This window comes from Rhea pennata, chromosome Z, assembly GCF_028389875.1.
Source record: "Rhea pennata isolate bPtePen1 chromosome Z, bPtePen1.pri, whole genome shotgun sequence".
NCBI classification, from domain to species: domain Eukaryota; kingdom Metazoa; phylum Chordata; class Aves; order Rheiformes; family Rheidae; genus Rhea; species Rhea pennata.
The window spans coordinates 43,748,408-43,773,589 of record NC_084702.1 but is presented as its reverse complement, the minus strand read 5'-3'; the positions used below and the strand labels follow the sequence as shown (position 1 = coordinate 43,773,589).

General features: G+C 39.1%; 1 protein-coding gene across 2 annotated transcripts in view; it reads right to left on the bottom strand.

Moving 5' to 3' along the window:
• EFNA5 (ephrin A5) overlaps nt 1-25,182 on the bottom strand; it is a 208,448-nt gene that overhangs the window by 5,732 nt on the left and 177,534 nt on the right. Inside the window, exons 3-4 of one of the 2 annotated variants that reach the window (XM_062600129.1) lie at nt 3,859-3,924; nt 3,383-3,463 (exon numbers count right to left, since the gene is read on the bottom strand). In XM_062600129.1, the coding sequence (XP_062456113.1) occupies nt 3,383-3,463; nt 3,859-3,924 (147 nt within the window). The remainder of the gene's footprint in view (nt 1-3,382; nt 3,464-3,858; nt 3,925-25,182) is intronic. The other variant, XM_062600130.1, reaches the window with a different exon arrangement.

Here is a 25,182-nt window from a genome sequence, read left to right as displayed (position 1 = left end):
GACTTATCAACCATGCCTTCAGAATGGTACAAGGTAGCTGCACGAAGAGCAAGCAGTGATCGGTTGCAAATCTTTTTACCTTCGTAAGAAAGGGACAAAATTATTCGCCAGATGAAAGACTCACTAAAAGCAGGGGGACAGACTGACTGGAATTCCTTCAGTTACAGTTCCTTGCAAATGCACGGCAGGGAGAATCTTCCCAAGACTTAAGCCCTGAATAAGGCCGCAGTGTCTTTCCTTCAGAGCGATTCCAAAGGGCCCTAAAACTTTCAGTTAATGCTAGATATTTAAAATCGTGCTAGCTCCAGCGCTTGTCAGAACCAAAAGCTGTATCATGTTTCACTTGCTCGTTACACACTTGTACTTGCGTGACCCTACAATCAGAACACAGTATTTTGCAAGAGCGGCTTCCCAATTAAATCACAGTGATATTTTTCTGCTGGAAATTCCTAGACTGTTTTAACTCTCAGTCCTACCTTCTTCAATAAATAAGGTGTGTTCAGACTGGAAACATTTACTCACTACTGATGAACCAAAACTAAAGGAGGGGAAATGATGAGAGTTATCTTCCACCTCTTGCATCATCAGTGGAATTGCAGGTGAGTGTGAATTATTGGCCTCTCTCTAATTTGCAACATCGAACATCAACAGTTCTGTCCCAATTACATGCATGAGTCAGCAATGAAACATAGTGGGTCAGAAACGGTATAGAGCAGTGATAAATTCTACTCCTCTCTGAATCCTGGCTACTGCTAAAAAAGACTGAACCGAAGAGACCTCTAAATTAAGAGGACTACTTTTTAAATAAAAAATATGGAGATCATCTATGATGCCATTTTTATAAAGTCATTCTTCACAGCAGAATTCATTTTCACGTAACGTTAAGGGATTCTTTTCAAGGAACCATCTGGGTTTTCTGTCAAGGCAGTCCCAAGGTCTCTTTGCAATTGTATATTAGAGCACACTTTTCATGTGTAGTCCTCAAAATCACTTTACAAATATGAATTTCCTTAGAGACGCACAGTTATAACACTGTGCAATCTTAAACACTTAGGAGGAAGTTTTTGGCTTATTTTAACACTGAAGGTAAGTGATGAAGAGGACAAAATTCACTAGTAAAATCTAGAAGGTCACTGCTAAATACAGGGAATGCTAGTAATAATTAGAAAAGATTATTTTGACAGCCATGAATTTTCCAGATCACATAGCTTTACATCATATGCTTCAAGTATAATTTTTCCAGATATGCACAGCTACAATTTTTATTTTAGGGACTTTTTTTTTATTAAGTAGGAAGAGAAGGGGAGGACAGGAAAAGGGCTATTTACTTTCATGACTTCTGAAATAAGAGCAATTTCTACAGATCGGCTTCCTACAATTCCCCTGAACAAAAAATGTGAAATTACGGAAGTTCAAAAATCACGCAAAGGGCAATTTTTAGAAGACCTGCTATAGCAAGTGATCTGCAGAACGTGCCCCTGCTGCCTCCCAAATCTTCTGTCCACCAGCAGGGAAGGTAGTGGCAGGCGAGGCGGGAGCGCACACACAGAAGACACATGCCAGAGACAGGTGAATTAGTACACAGCACAGACCACATGCAACAGGAGTCACTGAGGCAGCTGGAAGTCTAACAGCCTAATAACAGGAAAGCGTGACAGCAGCTGGCAGGTCTGGGCACGACTGATTACTGGACAGAGACTGGTTCAAATAATAACGCAAATACACGCTGCTCTCAGGAACGGGAACGTTCTGCTGTCTCATTAAGGGTATTGCTTCCCCTGCACGTGCTGCCTCATCTCAGTTTGCAGAATGTTCTTTGTAGGATTTCGGTTCCCTCTTCTGCCTGATGCTTTCTAACGATAATTTTGTGACCGTGCTAACTAGGTATTGCCATCCGATCGGGAAGTGATCGGCAATGTTGGGAAAACAAACAAACAAAACAAAAACGCTCAGTAAGTTCCTTAAGATCCTGTGTTCATTACTCAGATGAGGCTTTCTCTTGCAGGCCAATAACAGGAGGGATATACATTATTTAGCCCATATTCACCGAATCACAAAATGCAAAAGAGCACATTGAGTGCTAGACTCATAGGTTACCTAGAGGTAGGGAATGACTGTCTCAAATTCCTGCTCTAGAAGGATACTACTACTAATAAAAGCACAAATGTATCTCTACTATAAACATGTTTTGCTTACATTTAGATTTGCTTAGAGAACATCCTATTCTCAACAACAAAATATTTAGGAAAGTTCAAAATCCTCTTCAAGAAAAATAATGGAACCTACTGTACATTTATAAGTAAATCATTCTAACTGGATAACTTGTTAAAGTCTTATTTAAATTCTTACTTAAATAAATAATGATTCTTATTTAAAGGATCAGCAAGTATAATCCAGGGTAACAAAGAGCAAAAAGACATAACACATTGCTTCATTCCAAAGGGAAAATTCCCTTTCAAATAACCTAAAAAAGATCTTGGTAATCTGTCCTTCAGGGTATGAACTTACCAGTATATATGTGTAATTTTTTCTAGTATAACTTGTTTATTTAACTTCATACTATTTTTGAGGCTTGAATGAATAGTGTGTAGGTACATATACAGCAAACACGTAAATACTAATGCAAATTCTTTCCCTACATACTCACTTAATTTCAATGTCAAGAGCCATACCATTGAAGTTGGTGGGATTACTCACACCCCTGGAATTAAGCATGTTCCTATCTGTCACAGAGCTGAGTCATACAAACATATACATGCAGTCTCCTAAGTTAGCCTAAGTTTGCTCCAGTAAAATATGGATGGGAACTTGTATACACAAGTATGTGGGTCTGTGTGTGCATATGTAAGTAAAATACAATACTCTGTCTAATCAAATACACACAAAATATTTACTATTTTAAAGGACTCATGTGCTTAAACGCTGACTCTATCACTCACATGCCCGCATCATGCACTAACGTGGAACAAGCAGAGGTTCTGTTGGTTTTGAAAGTCTTTGGATAGCACATGACCAACAGTACACCCACTGACTCGATGTCTAACACTTTGGGTCCTGTTAGTAAACAGGGTGCTTGGCCAGCATGCTGGGTGTTTGCCATGGAAGGGCCAGTGACTTCAGGAGACCGGTGGAAATTTTACACTGGCACATACCACATTTTATTAAACCACATCACCCAAAAAGACAAATAACGCAGCATTTTTCCTCCCCTGCATTAAACAAGGATACAGGAAATATACCGTAAGTGATATTAGCACTGCTAGAAATGCGCAGAAGCAGAGCAGTTATACCATGCAAAGCATGCAGAGAGGAGAGGAAGAAAAGTACTGAAGCCCAGAGGGATAGACGCATTTGTTAAAAGAGATTCTCTAAGCATACTAACCTGCTGGTTCTAATGAATTTTCTACTTTGTCGTTAACATCGAAAACACGATCATGAACACCTATAGTTTTCATACAGCTGTCTATAACAAAAATAGAGATAACAGCCAAATATGTTAGTGAGACACCCTTAAACTCCCCACTTTCCTTTTTTTCTCTCTATCTTTTTTTCTCTCTATTTATTAAATAAAAATAGGTATATTTATATTTTAAAGTCTGCGGCACTTGTCCAAATGCCAGTAGTCTTCCATTTGTACAACAGTTTAAGAAACAACAAGTTAGCAATTGCCATGTAATTAAAACAAAGCTTTATGAAGAATGATAAGAAAATATGATGAAAATCATAACACAAATGTTGCTATACAGAACAGATACACAAGATTTAACAGTAAAAAAAAGTTTCATTGCTGTTTACCAGACCACACAGTAAAGCATGCGCTATAAAGCCACCCTCAAAAGCTTAATCTGAAGAACTTACTTGCCGGTCGCACAAAGACTTTAAGCTTTAGACAGGATCTCCTTCCATTATCTGGGATCGCAGAGGCTGCAAATGGGGAAGAATAAGAGAGAAGAGGAAGAGAGAGAAAACGCATATTAACCTTTGTCCTATGAGAAAATATCCTTCATTTTCCCTTCATCTGAAGGGATGAACACATTTCAGCCTCTGCATGTATGGATTTCAAGTATGCAAAGCAGCTTGATCACAGTAAAGCAGGGAAAGAACTTCAGATCTGATCTTGCTCCAATCCCTTTCTTGATTATTTTACAAGAAACAAGTAAAGCACGTGATATTCACAAAAGTTTAATCATCTCCTTTTACCTTTCCACACCTTTTTCTCAAGAGACTGTTTATACGGTTTCTGCTATAATGCAGGTGTTTACTCTGAAAAATTACATTTTACAGTAATTAGGAATACTTTTAGAAAAGCTAGTTTTAAAATGTTAGGCCATAAGTTTTAGCAACCCAAAAAGGGATGAGAAGGAAAAAAAAAAAAAACACAGAAAAAATTACAGTAACTGCTAAAAATTTAAATACGTATCTACTTCCAAGAAAGTAGAAATACATACAATTAAATCCTACAGAAAAAAGTCAGCATCCATATTCCACAATCTACCTGCTTTTGTTGCAAAAATACTTACCTTGCTTCAGCAAAAACGTGATTCCCCATGTTATATAACTAACAGACTAAACCTAGCTCATTTCTTCTGTCTGCCCTCCCCTGGCATTTGCCATTCAGTGTATTTCATTTTAAGAGTACTTACTGTCCAAGCAGAAAATGAAGAAGGGGGAAACGACACGTCTAGCACTGTACCCAAGATAACACATAGACCACTACGGTCAGCATATCCTTACTTCTCCAGGAAAAAACACGCTGCTATGAACACTTGCTTCCTTTGAGCAACTGTTCTTGCCTCAAAATGTGCAATTACAGTGAAATACCCCTGCCAGTCACCACAGACTGGATTTTCTGCCAGCCTGAAGTCACCTTGGCAACTTCCATCAATGTTTGCAATTTTTAAATTGTACATTTGTCTGAAGTTAAACATGCATGCTGGCAACTGAGGTACTCCATTTGGGCATACAAATTTTCCCTTGCGAAAGATCATCTCTGTATATATTTTTTTTGTACTTGTAAGAAATCTCAGAGGCTATAGCTGAAAATATTGCCTGAAGCACTGCAAAGTCATTTTATTTCATTGCAGTCTCCTCCATCACCGAAAAAGCTATATACTAAGGCAGAGCAAGAGACATTTTCTTGAAAATGACAGCTACTGGAAGCTGTCTGGATTTACAAAAAGATGATTGGGCTGGCAGGAAGTTTGCTTTGCTTATCATCAGCTTTTATTAATTCTGTCCCCATTTGTGACAATTAATGAAAATAGTCTATGTACAGACATATGAATTCATACTCTCTGTCTGCATGCTGAGCTCACACTTGAAGGAATCCTCAACTCGCTCCAGGTGAATTCCCTTCACTCTTGGATGATGCATTTCCATGGCAAGCATCTGCTTTTTCCTAGGAAGGCCTAGCAATTCCAGTATACACACAGAAAAAGGAACAACGTCAGAGTCTAACAGAGCCAACGCTGCGGTTCTGCACCTGTTGGGAAGTACTTGAAAGATTGCTTCTTTCTTTTGATTAAAGGACAAAAAGTGTGCAGAAATGATGCTCCCCCCTTCACAACGGCAAGCAGTTAAGAAGTGCTAACAGCTGGCTTTGCTGTAGGCCCTTACTAAATCAAAGTCAGAAAAACTCCCTCTACTGACATTTACAGTAACTGGTGTGTTATTTAGGGCACAATATTTGCACTCCATGGTTATATCCAGGAAATTGTGTCCTTTCTGTGGCCCTGACTGAATAGATGCAACCAGCTAACTGCTTAACTCTGACTGAACAGGCAGTTGTGGATTGCTCTGAAGATCAGACTCCTACACTTACTACCACATTATTAACTCAAAGGTGGAAATAACATTTCCAACACTAGCCAAAATAGAGACCATACTGTAATCCTGTCACTGAAGGATTTTTCCTGCTCAGAAATTATTTTAGAAGTGCATGAAGACACATGCTTATGCAAAGGCCAGATTCAGCTTCAATGATTACACACTGCTGTTTGCACCCATAAAACAAGCATCTTTGGGTTCACTGCTGTTTATGAGAACACTTTTAGTCAATGCCAGTTCCATGATAGCTAGGAATGGCTAATATTTTGTTTGGAAAAAACAGAAAATGAATGCTTTAAACACGTAAAGTTTATATGTATATACAAACTACAGCTTGTAGTTTTCTATATTCTTTGGGAGACCTCCTTTTCCTACCAGCCCTTACAAGACTTTGCGTATTATATGTTGTATCATGACCTGAGGAAATCTAACAGGTACATTTAATTCATTGCCCTAAGAACTGACACAGTGCAAGTACGGAGAAGTGCTTTTTCCCTTTCCAAGGAAATTATGCACTCTCATGCCTGCAGTAAAATTAGGAGGATTCCTCTTTCACCACAGTGTTTTAGCTCTTCAGGAAGGAATCATAATAATAACCATAAAAAAGTGAAGTGAGTTACTGTTCTGCTTTCACATCTGGTCAACCACCAAGAATAAGGTGATGAAGGGATACACTGCAACCTCGCTGGCCTTCCTGAGAAATTAAGAACTTGTTTGCCAAGCTGGAAGACTGCAATCAATTTTTATTTCTTCCCCTTTTCTCCTCCCTCCCACCCCCTTTTCCTTTTCATCTTAAAGGAAAGACATTGACTAGCTGTAGTGTTCACTTTAAGTCCAGATGCATCACCCGAAGGGCACAGCCAGGATGGCCCGTATCATCTGTCCTCCTCTCACACACACTGCAGCACGTTTGCCAGTACTGCTCTGCAGTTTTCCCTCTCCCTCTATTCTGCAGTGCTTTCACCATCATTCTGCAAAAACCTTGACTTTTGGATTGAGATGTCCAGGATAAGATGGCAACAACTGGAAATACTTTTTCTCCCCTCTTTCACTGACAACCCCAAGATCTCTTTTCTCTGAACGCTCAACACTAGGAATATTAGACTTGCTTTTGACTAGGTAAAGTCAACATTGTTCATGAAATCTGTTTTTTGCGTAAGCCAATCCCTTGAAGCTTGAACTCTAGCGGAAGGTTGAAATTCTCTTCTATAGGAAAGCAGCCTTAATGACAAGTTTTTGTTACAGAGCACAGAACTCTGTATCACGGTGACCTATAAGAGGGATTTTTGAGTAATAACTGCAAAGAAACACTAAGTGACCAAAACCATAGAAGGAAAGGACAAGCTGCACATATTACTGGCAATAAATGTTAAATGTGCTTTTTCTGGAGGGAAAATAATGCATCAATTGGGACTCATCAAAAGCAGAGGTTCACATGAAAAATCCTGGGATCAGCTTGGTTTTTGGAACTGAAAACCTCCTATCAAATCGATAGTGTCTGAAAAAATTAAAATCTTGACTTCTACACTTACAGATGGGAAAGAGCAAGGAAAGAGCAACCACAGAAAGATTAGTGGTTTTAAGTTCTTTTACTTTCCAAGAAAGGCGAGATTTCAGTGCAGCAGAGTTTAACAAACTCCCTGAGAATCTGTTCGATGCTTGTCAGACAGCAACGTTTCTAAACCCTGGAAAGAAGAGAGAGAAATGGTTTCTACCTGATTTGTTAAAGTTCCTTCCCAACTAAACTATTGCTGTTGTTGCTATATTCTACTGAAATTACCTCTACTATAAAAAGAGATGTCCTTCCTAGGCAGTACAAAGAGAAACTTCATTCTCCTGTCTGCACAAAACCAAGTTAGCCTCTAAGGCTTTAGTATACGGCTTTTCTATTTGCTCCTTTTTAAGGTGATATTAGCTATAAAATAGAAGCCAGTTCTGAGAGCAGGAAGCCTCTGATGCTAATAGAACCTGTCCCAAGCAACATTTTCCTTTTCAAAAGGAAAAATTCCCAGGGAAAAAAAGGGTGATGGAAACCTTGTTGCACAACAAAAAGAATCCTTTGATAAAAGATCTCATAAGGAACAAAAGAGGTTATACCCTCTTTTTTTCCATGACTGATAAGAGAACAGAAAAGAATCAGTCAGCAAGATTCACAATGAAAAACAGAAGGGGAACTTCACAATGTTGCCAATTGCTATGATTTTATTACAGTTCTGATGATATTCCCACCGCCTCCCCTGCCCCACCATCAACCTCATGAGAATCTCCTGGGTCTGTCTGTTTTAAAGAGCATTTTTTAGGTTTCACAGCTACATAAAGACTTGAAGCTAGAAGAAAACACACATTAAACCCCTCTGAAATCACAAGATATATGAAAACAACTCAATGATAATAAAAATAATTGTTGCAGTTTCTTCTTGTTTTTTAATAGAAAATTCCATGATTTAGGAGAAATTCATGCCATGATTTCTGTATTCTTGAAGTGAAAATTCTGTCTTCATTCAGCTGAACCAGAAAAAAGCACAGGCAAAAAAACCTACTTCTGCTCATAGGACTAGATCCAAGTTGGATCCCAAAATGGTACATAAAGACAAATTAGATGACAAAATTTCTCTTCTCTAAACTACTTCTGGCTACCATATTTATACCCTGTAAGGAAAGGAAATAGAATAAAGAAAATTATTCTCTCCTCATCTAGAGCCAAACCATAAATGTTTCAGTATTTGCGAGCTATATTTAAATAGAGAAATAAAAGTGCTGCTCTCTCCATCCCACTCTCAAGCAGTTCTCTGCTAGAAAACGCGCTGGATATTATTAATATATTAGATATAACAGCTTAAGCCCTTTATCAGACAGAATACGGCTTAGCAGAGTTCTTCAATAACTACTAGGGAGCCACAGATAGAAAACAAAATGTAACGTACACAGAAATAGTTTTTCCCTCCCAAGAGGTATGTAGTTGAATTATTACATTAAATCCAAAATCTCCTTAAAGGAGTTGTCAAGATATGGCCCAATCAAATTAGGAAATGGGCTAATTAAAACATAAACGTAAAATGCAGGAAAAAAAAAAGGTATGAGAATTTCAAAAGTTGGTTATCAAGACCTACTTGCCATGTGACAGGAGCTGCAATTAAATATTTTCCTGAGATGGGCAGCAGTTTGGCTGGCTTGAGGCTCAGCTTCTAACCAAAGAGCATGTTATTCAGAGGCTGCTTATAGAAAGCATCTCAACCATCCTATCTGCCGATATTCACATGTAGTAGGCGGTTTACTCTGCTTGCCTCCTAATTCATTCTTAGCCTTCTAATTGTAACATTGAGCCTTTTACTAGAATGAAAGTCAGGGAACAGATTGATGGCGGGGGGAATCACAAATGCAATGCGAATACTCACTGAGCATTACAAATATATTTAATACTCAAGCCACAATCCACTATGGGCCCTATTAGACAGCGAAGCTGAAACCGTTCAGTATTCAAAGTGTCCCATTTTTCCAAGTCGTTCGAATAGCACCTTCTTTCTAGAGCAAGGAGACACTGACAAAGGACCTTCCTTTCCTTAAGCAGAATAAAACTCCTCCTGTGTGTCTTCACAGCCCTGATATAACACACAGCAGACACATACCAAATGATAATTTCTCTTACTATTTCATATTTCAAGCTTCTATTACCAGTCCACTTGGAATATTCTTTGAAAAATTATAAACTAGTGCCTATGATACAAGTCTATAGAGACAAGTCCGTTTACTTCTCACTATATTTTTGGGAACTGTGATTTCTCTCACTTACCCTTTGCATGAATGCTTTCTTCTGTGCTCTGCTAATATGGCTAAACAGGATTTTATTATTATTATTATTATGAACCCAGATCTCACCTCAGTTCATTGCAGAGATACTACCAGCAGCATCCTCTGCTACTAATAGCTGCTTCCAAACCACAAACACTGACCAGAAGTATTGGTTCATACTGGGAAGTCGATAGAGATTTATTTTTGAACTTCTCCCCCACCTTTCTAAGGAGATAAGCCATATACATGAAGCTGGAGTAAACACTTACTATCCAATCCAAAGAATTGCACTACAGTAATCACCTGCAGAAATATCAAGAAAAAGGAACCTGCAGCAACCAAATACAGAGGATGATGTGTGCTGTAAATCAGAAATTCATGTTTAGGCAATCCCTTCCACCCTCTTAGTCTGGCAAGTTACACACAATCTCTCCAGGAAAGAAATATTTAGAGCTCTGATTTGCCTCTGGCCGTTTCATGCACAATACTGCTCTCATTAGTCAAATCCAATATCTAGGGAACCTCATACAACCTGCAAAACCTAATTCCACCAAGTAGAAGTGTTTTAGTATCCAATACCTTGCGTCAGCTACAAAGCTTTTGAATGTTTTATTTTTAAGAACAGTCACGTGCTCCTTTCTTTATAAAGAAATGAGTATGTGTGAGAGCATTAAAAATGCAGTTTTCCATTATGTTTGCCACAGGCAATATTTCTCAATTTGTGCAAGTCAAAAGAAAAAATAGCCTATTAGTTGTTAGAAGAGTTGAGCCTTTCCCCTGTAGGTTTTCATGTGATTTACCATACAACACAAATGTATGCAAATTAGCCAGGTAAATGCAGAATTAGTTATTAATATTCTTCTCACAATGTAGATTGAAAAAAGTTACAAATTTGCATAAATGGTATAACTGAAAAAGTCAGCTAGAATTTAATGAATCAATAAAACACTCCTTTGTGTATATATATAAAGTGAGGCCCATATCTAAGGACAACAAAAGAGTCTTTAAAATTATTAATTAAAAATAGACTCCCTGAAAGGATTTATAGACGATGATCTCCTTGTAAGCATTAAAATCTAAAATTAAAAACAAGATAAATTCTGGTCCTACTGAAATCCCAACTTTCACCAATCAATTAAATTTGAGTTTAATTAAGAAAAAAAAAAAAGAAAGAAAAGGTCTATTCATGCCTGTTCTTCTATTCCAATATACCAACAAAAGTTGAGTTTTGTTGCGGTAGTACAAATGTAACTCCATTCTGGAAAAATTAAAATACTGACTGCTCATGGCTTACTCACTATTCATAACTGATAATCAGGCGCATTTTTTGAGTAAATTCTGACTGAACTTATCTGCCCCATTGCTATTGCCCATTCTACTATCCCTTTGTATTTAGTCAACACTAGCACAAGATCATATACAAAAATCACAGTGCAAATTAAAGACTGAGAAATCTCAAGCCATCAGACAGATAGAGAGAACGTCTGCTGGAAAAGAACCTGATTTAAGACAGCCAACAATACTTAAACTGTGAACCATTACTTAAAGAGGAAAAATACATATATACATCCATAATATTGCCTATGGTTGAACACAGGCAATGGTACTTATAGGTACAAATGGTATTTCCAAGTGAAATTTTTAAATAAAAAGTATTAAAGGGGTGTCCAAACCAAATGCACACTTTGCTTTACTCCTGCATTCTCAACTATATACACATATGAAGTGAATGTAAAAGCAACCTTATCATATTTCTCTACTCATATCTCTGTGTGTGTACATACACACACGCATGGAGTAGTATTCTGCAGCTTATACAAAACAAATCACTATACAACGTGCACAACAATGGAGAAAAAGACTTGTTAACAAGTCATGCGCGCAACAAATAAAATATGAAGTACTGCTTCTATTTCCTAACATCTTATACGTAATTTGCACTTGTTTTGCACTGGTGTAAAAACACTGGATTATTATGGCCTACATTGTAATTGACTATATTTCTCAGACCTGCTAAAAATAGCATCGGAAATGGAAATGACTTGCCAGACACATGCAAGAACAAATGCTATTTTAGTGAGAGTTCTTGGAAGAAAGTAATACACAGTTACTCTTTGTGCATTAGCACTTAGTGTTGACTCAACTGTCCCATTTCAACTGCTTGGCCAGAAAGGATATAAATTTTTTTGCAGTTCCTAATCCACTGCACCTCATATGTCTGGTTGAAGGCTGCATGGATTGAAATTAGGTTTCATACTAAAAGTCATTTCAAGTAAATAAAATTCTGTAGGGTAAGAGACGTAAACCATGAATTTACAAGTCTGATGAAGCCATTTGCCCAGTATTTCCTCTGTTAGGGGATTCAGTGTGGTCTAGCCCCGTATCCATCTTTCTCAGGACGGTTCCTTATCTGCTTTAGAGGACAATTTAATGGCAAGACTTCTCTGTTGCTAGATGACTGCATGGCTGGTCTACTGAGGTCAGGCTTTTTCCAGTGCAGAACATAAAAGCATCCAGAAGCCCAGTCCATCACTGCTGGGCACCTCCTGAGCTGACCAAAAGCTGTGGGTTCCCAGGAGGCAGACAGCACCACAGCTGGATCAAGTCCACAGATTTATAGTCATATTGCTATCATCCATCCTCCCAAGTTGAGCCCAAGATGACACAAAATCACCTCGATTCAGGGCAGCCTGTATCCTTCAAACCTTCCGGCAAACAACGCAGACATTTCAGCTGCAGAAGACACCACACACTGAGCTGTTCCAGCGAAACAAGCCCACCTATGTGGCAACCTAGCTCAGCTGCGCTTTACAAAGACTTTTTTTTGTAAGAGCAAGAACAGTTATGTTTGTTTACGAACTAGGACAAAGCTGTCATCTGACTGCAGCCTGAGCTTCCCAGCAAATCCGTCCTGCCTCTGCAGCGCTTCTTCTCATTAAAAAACAAACAAAGCTCAGCTGGAAATAAATGAAAGACATACTCTGCTTTGAATGGACTTTTAGCTGCATGTAAGCTCCTGTGAAATATAAGGAGGTAGAGATGAAGAACAGGTCGTATGTTTGCTCCCACATGAAATATAGGCGGCCTCTTTCTCATATGAGTTTCTCTTTCATAAATGCAAACTATATTACGTTCCACAAAGTAAGGGCCAACGTTACTACGCTAGCAGAATATAAATGACTGATGTCACACATCTCTTGTATCAAACTAACAGTATTATTAACTAGAATGAAACAAAAGCCACAGCTCTCATTAGTGTTTTTAGTGGCATTAACAGAAACAAATACAGTTATTGTACAACATTAAGACTGTATTAGAGTAAATTGCTAATAAAACAAGTTAATACTATCAAACAGAGCACTTAGGGAAAAATATATCCTCTTCATACTTTTCATAAGCACTTTTATACTTTGATTTTCCCTTGGTATCACTAGAAATAACATGTTTTCTTCAAGCAGGCTATCCATTTTGCAAATTTCCATCTCTAAGAACTAGACATAAGTAAATCCTTTGAAGAGACATTATAGTCTTGTTAGTAATGACCTTCTCTTTTTGATCTTTAAAGCAACATGTTCACCCGCATGGAATTTGTGGGTACTGTATCATGTTACTAAACCTCATATACTTTAATGGACTTCATATTACCCATGTCTGGCTTTACCACTGCTGACACTATAATTAAAACCAAGAGGAGCATTCCACTCCGGTCTCTTTTCATGTGCTTGCTTCTTTCTTTAAAATATCTGGAAACATTTCTAGCTTCCTATGCTACACATGTAAGCTTTATCAGTTCCTAAAAATAAAAAAGTAATTGTAAATGCTGTATCACATTGGAAGTGTGACAAACACCCAGACATGAGAAGTCACCCAATCAAAGTAGCAAGATCTTATGTTTATGTCTCTCTCAAGGAAAATGTAGTAGAGGCAGGAAGGGGTCTACAAGAAGCCACCTTAGGAACAGAGGAAATTTAGAAAACAACAGAAACTGGGAGGTGTATGTGGTTGTTGTTTAACATAAAGGCAAATGGTGAGAACAATGCAAGCTTGAATGCATTCGAGTGCACATGCATGTCCAAAAGGATGCAAATGCATTGCTTCAGGAGAATCCACCGCCCAAAAGACTTCAGAAAGGTCTTTTCTTTCAGGAAACTAGCAACTCAGCACAGTTATTACAAAAAACACTTTTATGCATGTAGCTAGCTTCTCTACAAATAAATCCAAGTGGGCAGGATGAAAATCAGATAAGAAATAGAAAGGATAAGTCCATAAAATGCACAATAGTCCTCTGTAATTCAAGCTGTTTCTGACAAGTAAGGGAAGATTCTCATAGCAGAAACCTTCTGTTTCATTACACCGACTGTAACGGGGTCCCAGCCAATGATTAAGTACGGTACGAATTAAGTAACAGATGCCAGCACTGTATTAATAACAGGACGTCTTTATCAGGTGAATTCCCAGTTTGTTCAAGTCCTGGAGAGGGACTATTGAACCTTCAATCACTCTGCCATATGAGCCAGAAATTTTTCTTCTAGTCTTTAAAAGAAAGAATTTCCTTAACCCTTCAACTTGTCACCCTTCCCGTGAAAAATTCTGGAGCATATTAAGCTGACGTCTTCCCTCTAACTGAAATTTGTCCAGTGCATCAGGCCAGAGCAGTTTTCTTTAAGCTTCTCAGCTCCCTGCTTCTTTATTTCACCTGTCTAGTTTGTGTGCAGCACTGCAGGCCACACTCACTCTTCGAAAGCCATATTTGAAAAAAAGCCAGTCTACATGAGTGTTATTTCATCACTGCAGCCTCTTCAAGGAGAACTGCTGCCTTGTTGGGAATGTGACATGCCTCACCTATACCAGAAAAGAACTGTAGACTATCATAACTATGACTGTGGGAAAGCCTGAAACACCCATGGGACAGCTAACATTTCATCTTAGCTCTGCCACAAATTACTTCCTCCCACGCAGTTTTTTTTTTAAATTAATGTATAGCACAGGATATTCATCCCTATTTCCAGTGATCACTCCCAGCTGAACTCAAAAATAGATATATGTGTGTGTACATTCTCGCACAAGCAGGACTCAAAATCCCTGGGGGTTTGAAAACATTTCTCAAAAACAAAGAATACCTCATTAGACTGCTGAGCCACATAGGTATCACCCAATCTTTTCCACAAATCCAGCAGAAAAGCCAAATGCTGTAACAATGCCTCCTTCTCTCAAAATAGATGCTCATCTTCCCACTATTCTTCCAGAAAAGCCACTATTTGACACAGTTTTCTCAAGTTTTCTCTGATTCTCTTTCACACCCAATGCTTTCTGATCTAACCAAGCATCTCCTCACTGCAAGCTAGCACTTCTGTCCTTTACCTTCTAAGCAGTTAGGGAACTGAGACAGGTTGCCTCAACCACACGGTATCCATCACTGCCATACGTAAGCCTCTTTCTTGTAGTGTGGTCTCTCCAGTCTTCTTTGGGTAAAGACCTAAGGGCCGGCCACGTTAAAGCAACCCTGCTAGCGAACTATAGAGTTCGCGCCCTGCACTGTGTGATCTTCAAGATCTGCTTACATTTGAATCTCTGCATCTGGCTAATTCATCTCAATCACATCAGCACTTTATATAGTTCTGGTAGCTGTTGAGTGCTGTGTGCCAGTGTGCATCAGATACATCCTTCTCTTCATACTCCTAAGCAGCTTCAGTGCCCCAGCTTTGCCTCAAAGAAACCTGGACATACTCCCATTTAATAAACCGAAGTCATGTGAAAAGTACGTATTTTCTCCTCGAACTATTATAGCAAAACATACAGAATTCAAAAAAAAAAAAAAAAAAAAAAAAAAAAAAAAAAAAACCTTACTTGGTGGAAAAAACAACAAATAGGTAACTGTAAATTTGTATGCACTGCCTGATCTGAAGTTTTAAGTAAACAAATGTAGCAGACACTTGCATAAACATCTGTGACTCCTGGTGTTGCTGGCTGGAAAGCCACAACGAGCTCCTGAGGATGCCCACATGGGTACCGCAGCTGCACAGGCTAAAGGAGGCCCCACGGGGCTTCTGCCCCCTCCAGGAGCACGGAGACCCTCAGGGCTCAGTACACTCCACATGGGATTTCCAGCTAGGACAACAGCAAATCTGAGTCTCTTACCAGTCCTTTTCTTAAGACTTGCACAGCTAAAACCAATAACACAGAAAGTTCCTTTTAGTTCTGCGGTCCCATTTGATTTTTAATCTCTGAAAAGCCTGAAGTTCACCTTCTAGGGGTCGCTGCATAATCTGTTCTTTAACCAAGCAAGAGTATTTGTGTTACTCTTGTGTTCTTGTGTTCTTCTGTTCTCCCTTTGTGAAGTGTCCCGTGGAGACAAGAATATTTTCTTGGATCAAGCTGGATATTTATTTTTTTCTTTTTTTTGAAAGACCACAAGGTGTATAATCAAAGCTGGCACTGGAGCATCCTAATTACAAAACCCAGCAAGGCACTTTTGCACACATTTTGTGCACTTCTGATTTCCCATTTGCAGAGTCCTCTTAGTGAGAAAGTAAAGATTGCACAAAAAGTTCAGGAAACAGAACCAAGTGTGGCAGTAAATCATTTTTCATTTCTGCCTTTAATACTGAGATCAAATAAAGAAAAATTGACCCTGTATATGTAGCATGTCATTCTATTTTTGTTTGAGACAAAATCCTGAACTCCTCAGAAGGAATAGTGACCGGAGGAGGGCAGGAGGAAAGGAAGAAGAGCTCAAGGCCTATGTTTTTATTTTATTTTTTTTAAGACATTTCAAAGAAACATGCACCTTGAAACTGAGTTGTGGGAAAACAGCAGGTCTGAAGTGCTATCCGTGCTGGCTGCTTTCTGCAGAGTTGAAGTGACCGTTTTCAGATCCTTTCATTCTGTGGTGAAAAGATCATTACCATGCTACTCCCGGGAAGTCAGTCCTCCCGCAAGTGAGCTCCTTTGTTATGAATATGGAACAGATGGAACCAAATCTATCTGCTCTGTAGGAACAAAAACACTTACAACCTAGCTCTCTCTATTAAAGACTCTACTTAGCTCCTTTATACCACTGGCTTTCTGTGCACTGCTGTGAGGTTTTGACTTTATAGAAAAAGGCACTTCATAAAAGCAATAGTTCTTACTCTTAAACCAAAGCGGCCTAAGAACTGCAGAAGATGAATGCAGAGTTTAACCCGCATGGCTCCTTGGAGATATGCAAATATTCAATTACTATTTTTTTTAAGCTAGAAAAAGGATTTCTTTTTTGAGGAGGGGGAGAAATAGCCATATGTTGCAAAGACTGTGTATCAATGACAGTGAAGCATGTAGATGATAATATGCTACTCACTCTAATAAAGGTTGAATCTAACTACATTATTGCAAAAAGGAACATGGATTTCATTTGTAGATATGTCAGCACGGATCAAGATGACACTCCTGCAAAGAAATCTATATCAGTCTTCCAAAAAATTGACTTTTTCGGTAGGAGACAAAAACCGCTTTGAAATTACATCCCCACCACAAATACAAAGAAGATATAATGCATCAATTTATTTCCAAATATGGCATCAAGCAGGGGCTACTTACTAAGAATTTAACAGAAGCTACAACACTATTACAACAGTTAATTTTACAAACTGAAAATATGCATGAGCTGTAGCTGAAACCAACAGACATACTTACTGACTCTGCTCATTTGCAATGTAGTCACAGCGGACACATGTAGAGTGTCTATCACATCTCTTACTACCAGAATAATTGTGAGTGTTCATTGCTAGCCACACACGCACAAACAGACGCAGATACTGTTTATATCAACTTCTCACAAAAGCCCATACAACAGAAGTCAGTGGCCCTTTACTCGCTATTTAATATGTTAATACATTTACCGTCTGGCTGCCTTTTCAGAAGTAATTGAAAAAAGGATTTCTGTGGCAGGATGCTTTGATTCTGACTAAATCAAGTCTTCAGGCAAATTTCCCCCTGCCAGCGAAGGCACAGCTTGCCTGAAGTCGTAACCTTTGCTGGCGGAAGGGAACTGGCCTTGAAACAGATCATGAAACAGATGTTTTATGCCAAATCAGAGTCTAGGGATACACAGGCTACTGCAAATAAAACTCTTCTCCTGTCTGTTCAATCATCTCAATTCCCTGCAGTGTGAAATATGAACTTGCCAACAAATGGCCAGTGTGCTATGCGGCACAGCAGGGAGAGCAAGTGCCACAGCTGCACCAAGGACTGGAAAACTCTAGACATTCACAACATTTTCATTAGGCTTGCGTTTCAGACCCAGCCTAAGCAATTACGTGCTGTGGGCACCATCTCCAAGAGAAGGTGACAGTTTGTAAAGATAAGCTTCTGCCAGCTTGAGCTACAGAAATTGTGTTTGCATGGCAAGGAAGGGAGTGCAATTCACATGACAGTATCCACAGCTTATGGTCATTAATGGCACATTACTGCAACACAGACCCCGGATTTTTCTTTTTTCAATAGGATTACTTTCCTGTAAGACTTTCCGACCTCCACATGACTCCTAACAAAATACCCAGCCATCAACTCCCAAATCAAGCTTAATGGCAGGGCTATGACAAAAGCCCCAGAGAGTCCCCTATTGATTCCTACCACGGGCAGGGCTCCCCATCACCTGAGAGCAAGGTGGCATCTCGGGGGACCTGAGCACAGGCAATGCTCCAGCTCCTCCTCTTGTACACACCAGCTTCACCTCATCAAAGCCTTAACTGCCTAGAGATGCGCACTTGCTCAAGATAGAGCTTTAAAGCACTAGTTAAACGTAGCAGAAGCCTTGTACTCTGAAGCTGATTTCCAACAACATCGACACTACAATCACTCTTTTATGTATTCCTAAGCTAACAGTTGCACTTCGTGTTAAAAGAACAGCTAACAATACCGCACTAACTTAGCCCTTCCTTATGGGAGAGCAGAGACAGGGTTCAAGTTGACAAGAGTATTGTATTTGAACACAAAGAAAAAAAAACCCCAAAAATAGTAAAACACAAACATGTTATTCAAAACAAACTACTGAGCAGCTTTCAAGATGTTTACAACTCACATCAGAGATCACCTTTTCAGAAGAACTCAGTGCTTCATGTGCAAACCATTTCAGATGTCTGGCCAACTTATCTGGATACCTAAGTGACAGCTAAGTACTTCTGAAATCATGATGCTAATTGAGAATGCTAAGCACTTTTGACATATGGCCTGCAATACACAAGCTATTTATTCTATCTCCTTTTGGACAGGGGCCAAGGAAGAACAGGCTTGAAGAAGCATCTTAAAATTTACGCACACTGTAATTTACGTTGCATCTACTCTGGTTTTAGTTTTTTGGGTTTTTTTTTTTTTTTTTTTTCCCTTTCAATTTTGAGAATGAACATATTCAGGTACATTTCAGATCAGTCCCCTAAAGCCTAAAGAAAGATTTGATTCAAATGAAGATACACTGACATCAATGTCTTTTTCATTGATGCTTAAGTCAAAAAAAAAAAAAAAAAGAGGCAAAAAAAGCACAATAATTTGTGTAATTTGTGTGCATAGTCATAAGAATTTTTTTTTCCAGCAGCACAGCTAAGGGCATGTCTTTAAGAGAAGGTTTGGTAACTGTCAAAGTTGCAAAGAAGCAAGTTTACCACTTCTCACCAACAGCTACTGAATTTGGTCCTCTGTTTTGACATTCATTTTGACAAACACATTCCAGAAAAAAATTCATGGGAATCATTTTTAGCCTTCAACATGCATACACACTCTCTACCTACTTTTCATATCTGAAACAAAACCATCACTTGAATATTTATGCCTATAAATAAAAAATCCTGTTCCTTCATGAAATGGCATGAAAAAAAAAATTACTGCTACTTTTACTATCATTCTTTTCCCCTCACAGAAGCTAATTATTTCTTGTAAGGGTCTTCTTCCCTCAGCCTAAAGTATAGTTGCTAAAGAGCTAAAGCAACTTCACGGGAATTTCTTTTGCTATTTTATTTGTGTGTGGCTTTCTTTGCTGACCTTTTTGTAGACTCGGCACATGCTTGTAATTTACCTCTATTTATACGGGTGGGAGGCAGACTTGCATGTTCCTATTACCATATCCTGTTCACAAGCACTTTGTAGCCTGAAATGACATATGTCCTCATGAAAATCATCCAGTTGTACTCACAGAAGCACCAAAAGCACATTTTTAATTCACCCTCCTAAAGAATAATCTTCCTTATCCTTATAATCCACACAGTTCTGAAAATTTTCTTTTCCTTTTCTCCTGGTCACTTAAGTTTGGCATCACATTCCCCAGAGATTTATTTCTGGCTTAAGACTATTTTGCACTCAACATATTCTTTAGTTTATTAAAACAAAAAAGTCCTGGGCAGAAATCTCTGTTCCGAGATAGACTAACATGTTAAGGAATATTTTCTTTGGACACTAGTTCATAAGGGCTTTTCCCAAGACAGCTCTAATGTGCATCCTCCAGACCTGTGTAAAACCTAGAAGAGAAGCCATTTGGATGAAAACAATCCTATGAAAACAATACTATTGTTGCCGATGAGAACAAGCAGCCGGAATGGTCAAGCACAAAGTGGCTTAAGGGTCTGTAAGTGCACATGGCCCTCAGATCACCCCTACAGCAAGTGCTGAGCGATGCACAGAATTAGGTCCCTGATCAACTGCAAAACTACTTGAAGAAGTATTTGCTCCTTCACTTTAGCAGGCAGAGATAACATGGAGCAACACATACGTTGGAAGACTCCAGTGGAAACCAACATTGTGTTTTGTGTCTCAAGAATTTTGGTGGCAAACCAAAATACTTCCTCATGCAAGCTAGAGCACGTTTATGGAGAACAGCTCTTTCTGCCATCATCTTCCGTAGGGGACGTTTCAGTGGGAATGTATCTCCTCTATGGCACAGTCATTAGGATACGCATTTCCCAGGAAGCAGAGGAGGGAAACTGAGCACAGCAGGGAGAAAAAACTTAAGGGATTATGGCCACAGCTCTGCCCCATGCAGCACCCCAACCAGCCCCCTATCTGAAGGGGGGCAGTACTGATCTTTAACCTCATCTTCCCATGGCCAGCGGCAGCGATGCCTAGTGACAGCGGCGTGCTTATATTGTAACAGGGAAAAGAACAAACATCTGGGCAGCTCAGCCCATGGAGGGGAATGATAATCTAGGAGAGCATAATACAATGCCCAGCAGGTACTTCTTTGCTGTTTTATAATACAAACATTTTATTTTTCAGTGCAGTTAAAATTATGTACATTTTTGGCCGGATTTTATTTTTTTAAATAACAGTAGCTAAACCCTTTAACATCTAAATGATTATTTTTAAAACAGAAGTGTAACTAATACTTGACATTTTCATATTATCTCTATATATGCACATACAAGCCCATGCAATCCATATGCATACAGTTGCTAAACCAGTACTTGAGAAACATAGGAAAAGCCAAGAAGCAAATATCTCTACAAATATTTTGTTTTTTAAAAAAGAACATTACTTCTAACCCAAAACTATGCCTTAGGAAAAAAAAAATTAACAGTTTCTTCACTGTAAACTTCATGCATGCTTATACAAAGCCACAGATCTCATCAAGTTCTCAAATCTCTCTTTTACTGAATTCAACAACTGCCCAGTACTAATTAAGGGGGATTGAGAGGGGCTGCTAAACCCCTCACAAGAGTCCCCAAACCGCTCTGAAACAGAATCCTCCCCACTGAAATCTTTTAAGTTTTATGCTCAACAGAAGCCTTCTCTATTACAGTTTGACTATTAGACATAGTAGGTCTCTCTCGTGGGAATAACACTACCTCTACTGATTTTATCGTGCCCTTTTCTTGTGAAATATTTCACTGAAAATAATTGGAACTTAATGATGCTTCAGAGGAGTTTCTACATGAGAAAAAGAAATAATAGGAAGAAATGTTGTGTTTGAGACTAACTTTCTTTTCACAGGGTCCTTAGACATCCAATGGGAACTATCAGAGCCACTGATCAATTAATTTTCTAATCTCTTTATAATGAGCTTTTTTCTCCTCCAACCCTTGTTTGTCTCCTTTGTAGCAAACAGCTGATTTTTCATGTGTTTTGATTTTCTTCACTTTCTACCACTTTAAAACACAAAAATGAAGGAAAAAAATGATGCTAGCCATCACAGAATAAAATACAGCATGCCTGTTAATTTGTTGGAACATAAGCTCAAAAAGTAGTATGGGAGGAAATTGATTTTGCCTGTATAAAACATGTGAAAGTGTGAAGGTCATATTGACAGTCTACCCTGCGTTGCTCTGAAACCCTGTACTACTCATTTTCTTATTCTTATCATTCTGGTCAGTTCTTCACACACTGTCCTGAGTTTGCGGAGGGCTCCTACAGCATTGCACACATCACTTGCAGATGCAGAGACTATTAAGTAGTGACTTAAACTATTCTTTTTTTTTCCTGGAGATCTACACAGTGCACATAAAATCATCTTAAGGAAAAAAAAAAAAAAAAAGGAATGATACGGGTGAAGGAGGAAACCATGAAGCATGAGGACAAAATGAACCAAAATGTGCTAAAACAGCAGTTAGACAGACATCTCACTGCTGCTATTGGAAACTTGGACTTGCCAAAAAATTAAGAAATGTAGGTCTGGTTTGATTTTTAACCTCAGTCCGCTTTGTTGATTAACCTATTTCTGCTCTTAAAATGAATTACACCATCTTGTGTCTTCACTGTATAATTTTATCAAAGAGGCGACAAATCATGCCAGCAGTGACTGTCTGTGCTGAAGTGGAATGTATAGTAAAATACAGTTTTCCTCAAATGAATTGCAGAAACCGTTAATCTTTATCTAAATGCCCATAATAACTGTTTTGTTCTCTGTGGCAGTTTGGAGAAAAAAATGCCTTCCAGAAAGCACTTTGGCAGCCAATCTGCTTGTTAATAAAACCTGGAGAAACATTTGTGATTAATATAAATTACTAATTCCACTTTTAATGCCTAAACGTGACAGTGACTAATTTATACGGTTCTGCTTGAGTTCCCACTGAGTATTTCAACTGGGACTGCGAACAAAATCCTACTGCACTGGTGTGTGCTCGTGAGCAAGGCTAGCACAGGTGCAGCGCCACAGATGAGGAACCCGACTTACGGCAGTAATTTCTAACCACGCTTCTCGTGGCTTATCACCCCGCTTAGGCTGGAGCAAAGGGTCAGTGAAAGCTGTCTAATACCCTCGTACACTAAGCTGGAAATGGCACGTTTTGTACCAGCGTGGGAGGTGGTTACAACGAACTGCAAGGCTGCAAGGCAGCTGCCGCTTCTGCTGCCTTGCTGGCAGCACTTCTGCATGCTACAACGGGAGATCGCTAAAACGCTCCCCCGCTTCAAGCGCGCGGGCCAGTACTACTGCATCGAGACGGGGGCTGGACGTGGGCACCCCACAGCATACCGCCCAACAGCTGCCAAGCACGCGCTTCACTCTTCCCAGGTGATCTGGGGATCCACAGGCCACATCAGTTAGACCCAGCTAAGAGAGGAAACAGTAACAAGCATCAGAAATAAACGACATCCCATGTCTCAAGGCTTCAAACGACGAGTTCAACACCACATAGTTCTTTAGTTATAAATGTACTTTAAAGGTATTCTTATACACGATTATTCATTTCAAATTCCAGTAGAATTGTAATTTTGCCCATATATATTCAACTGCTAAGATAACAATTTTAAAAGTCTCATGAAATGTAAAAAAAAATATATGAGGAAAGAAATTGCTAAACAATCGCCTACTCATGGCAGTTGTTCATGTCTGAACTACACAGTACACATCATCCCCACTGGAACATATCTTCATTGCTGAATAAAGATATGCTTTGCTTCTGCACTCTTCTCTGAGGAAGAGATGCATTTTTCTACCTTGCTGATGCCCCTATGGAGCTTTGGCTATACTATTCCTCCCTTTAACCTCTTTGTGGTATTTACAGAAGAGACCAAAGAAGTTAGGTACCCAGCTCCAGTGCACCAGCGGGAACTGCAAACCTGACTCATGCACCTGAGAGAGATGGGTGGTGGTAGGGAGGAATATCATGACTCTTCTGTGCATCAGCAGCCAGAAGAAGAGAGATGTTAACATTAAATCCTCTTCAAGAAAAAAGGCTGCACTCTTTTACAGTCCCCCAGATGCTAAAACATGTAAAAAGATGTATTTTTTCAGCCTGAGGCTACTGTCTTTCTTTTTAAGACTTCTCAGAAAGAAATACATGCACGTGTGCACACAGAGCAAGCCGTACTCCAGTTACCGCTACGGATTAGTCCTAATAAAAGGCTGTGTTACAAGGTAGATCATTCTTTCCACGCTTCAGCTGAGCAAGTTCTGCAAAAACTCGAAATATTTAAGCAAAGTCCACATGAAGTTTTTAATGACACAGGTATCAAGATATAAGAAGATCCAATGTTACTAAAAGTAGGTGTGCCAAAAACTGCAAGAAAAAATTCAAGCTCCCATCTTCAAAATATCCTCATCTAGAGCTCTTAAAACATACTGTAAGTTAAGTCATTCCTGTGTATTTTTCCCTGAATACCTTTTGAACGCCACTATGAGTGAATTGTCAGGGCTCTTTTAATTGATTAATACACTGCCATTATGATTATCCTTCAAATAATTAAGATCATTTCACCCCCAGAAGATCAGCAACAGCAACGTTATTCCCCCTTTCCATCATCAGGAGCCTGGTTACTTTTGTGCATAGAGATATGGCACGAGTGAGATTCTGATACACCTTCAAGCCATTCTTAATTCCCTAAAGCACTGCTGTAGCTAGCTGGCTATACCACTTGGTACTTTAAATATTAAATATCCATGATGCAAAAAGAAATCCAGGGAGATTTTAGAGGGAGTAAAAATCTCACTTGGCCAATAAAGTGGATTTGAGGATGACCTACCACTCTCCTGTGGGAAAGCGGGAACACTGGGAACCCTAGAGAGACTTTTCCGTGATTTTTCAGAATAAAGCTCTTTTATGCATTTCTGAATACTCTGCCTGAACAATCTTATTTTGTGTGATTTATATTGGCTTGTGAAGAATCTTGGGAGATAACAGTTTTAACTGCATATGGCCCATTTCAAGCCCAGAATCTTGGCCACTTTGTCAGAAAAGTCTGCATTATTGAGGAAGAAAATTTACTTGAGAATTCTGTAACAGTCTCCTCTTTAGAGCAACTTGCAATGTCAGAGGGATAGGTAGCTTAAAGCAAGCTTGCTTCTTTTAAATCTGAATATTTATGAAAATATCGAGTTCAGTGTTGGATATTAATTTACAAAACAGTAAGACCGTCATCCGGTTGTTCATAATGCTGAAGATTTTGTTCACTGAAAGGATCTGGTTTTGATCTATTGGCTGCAGGCATGCATACACCCCATTTGGATCATGACACGCAGACGGTATCAGCAGAGAGAGCACTGCCTTGGTAACTCAGCCTGAGCAACAGGGAGACTAACATGCTGATGACATGGAGGCAATGAAGTACAACACTGTTATTCCAAATGTCACTGGTACGTTATTTCCATTTCTGCTGGCATCTGCTCCA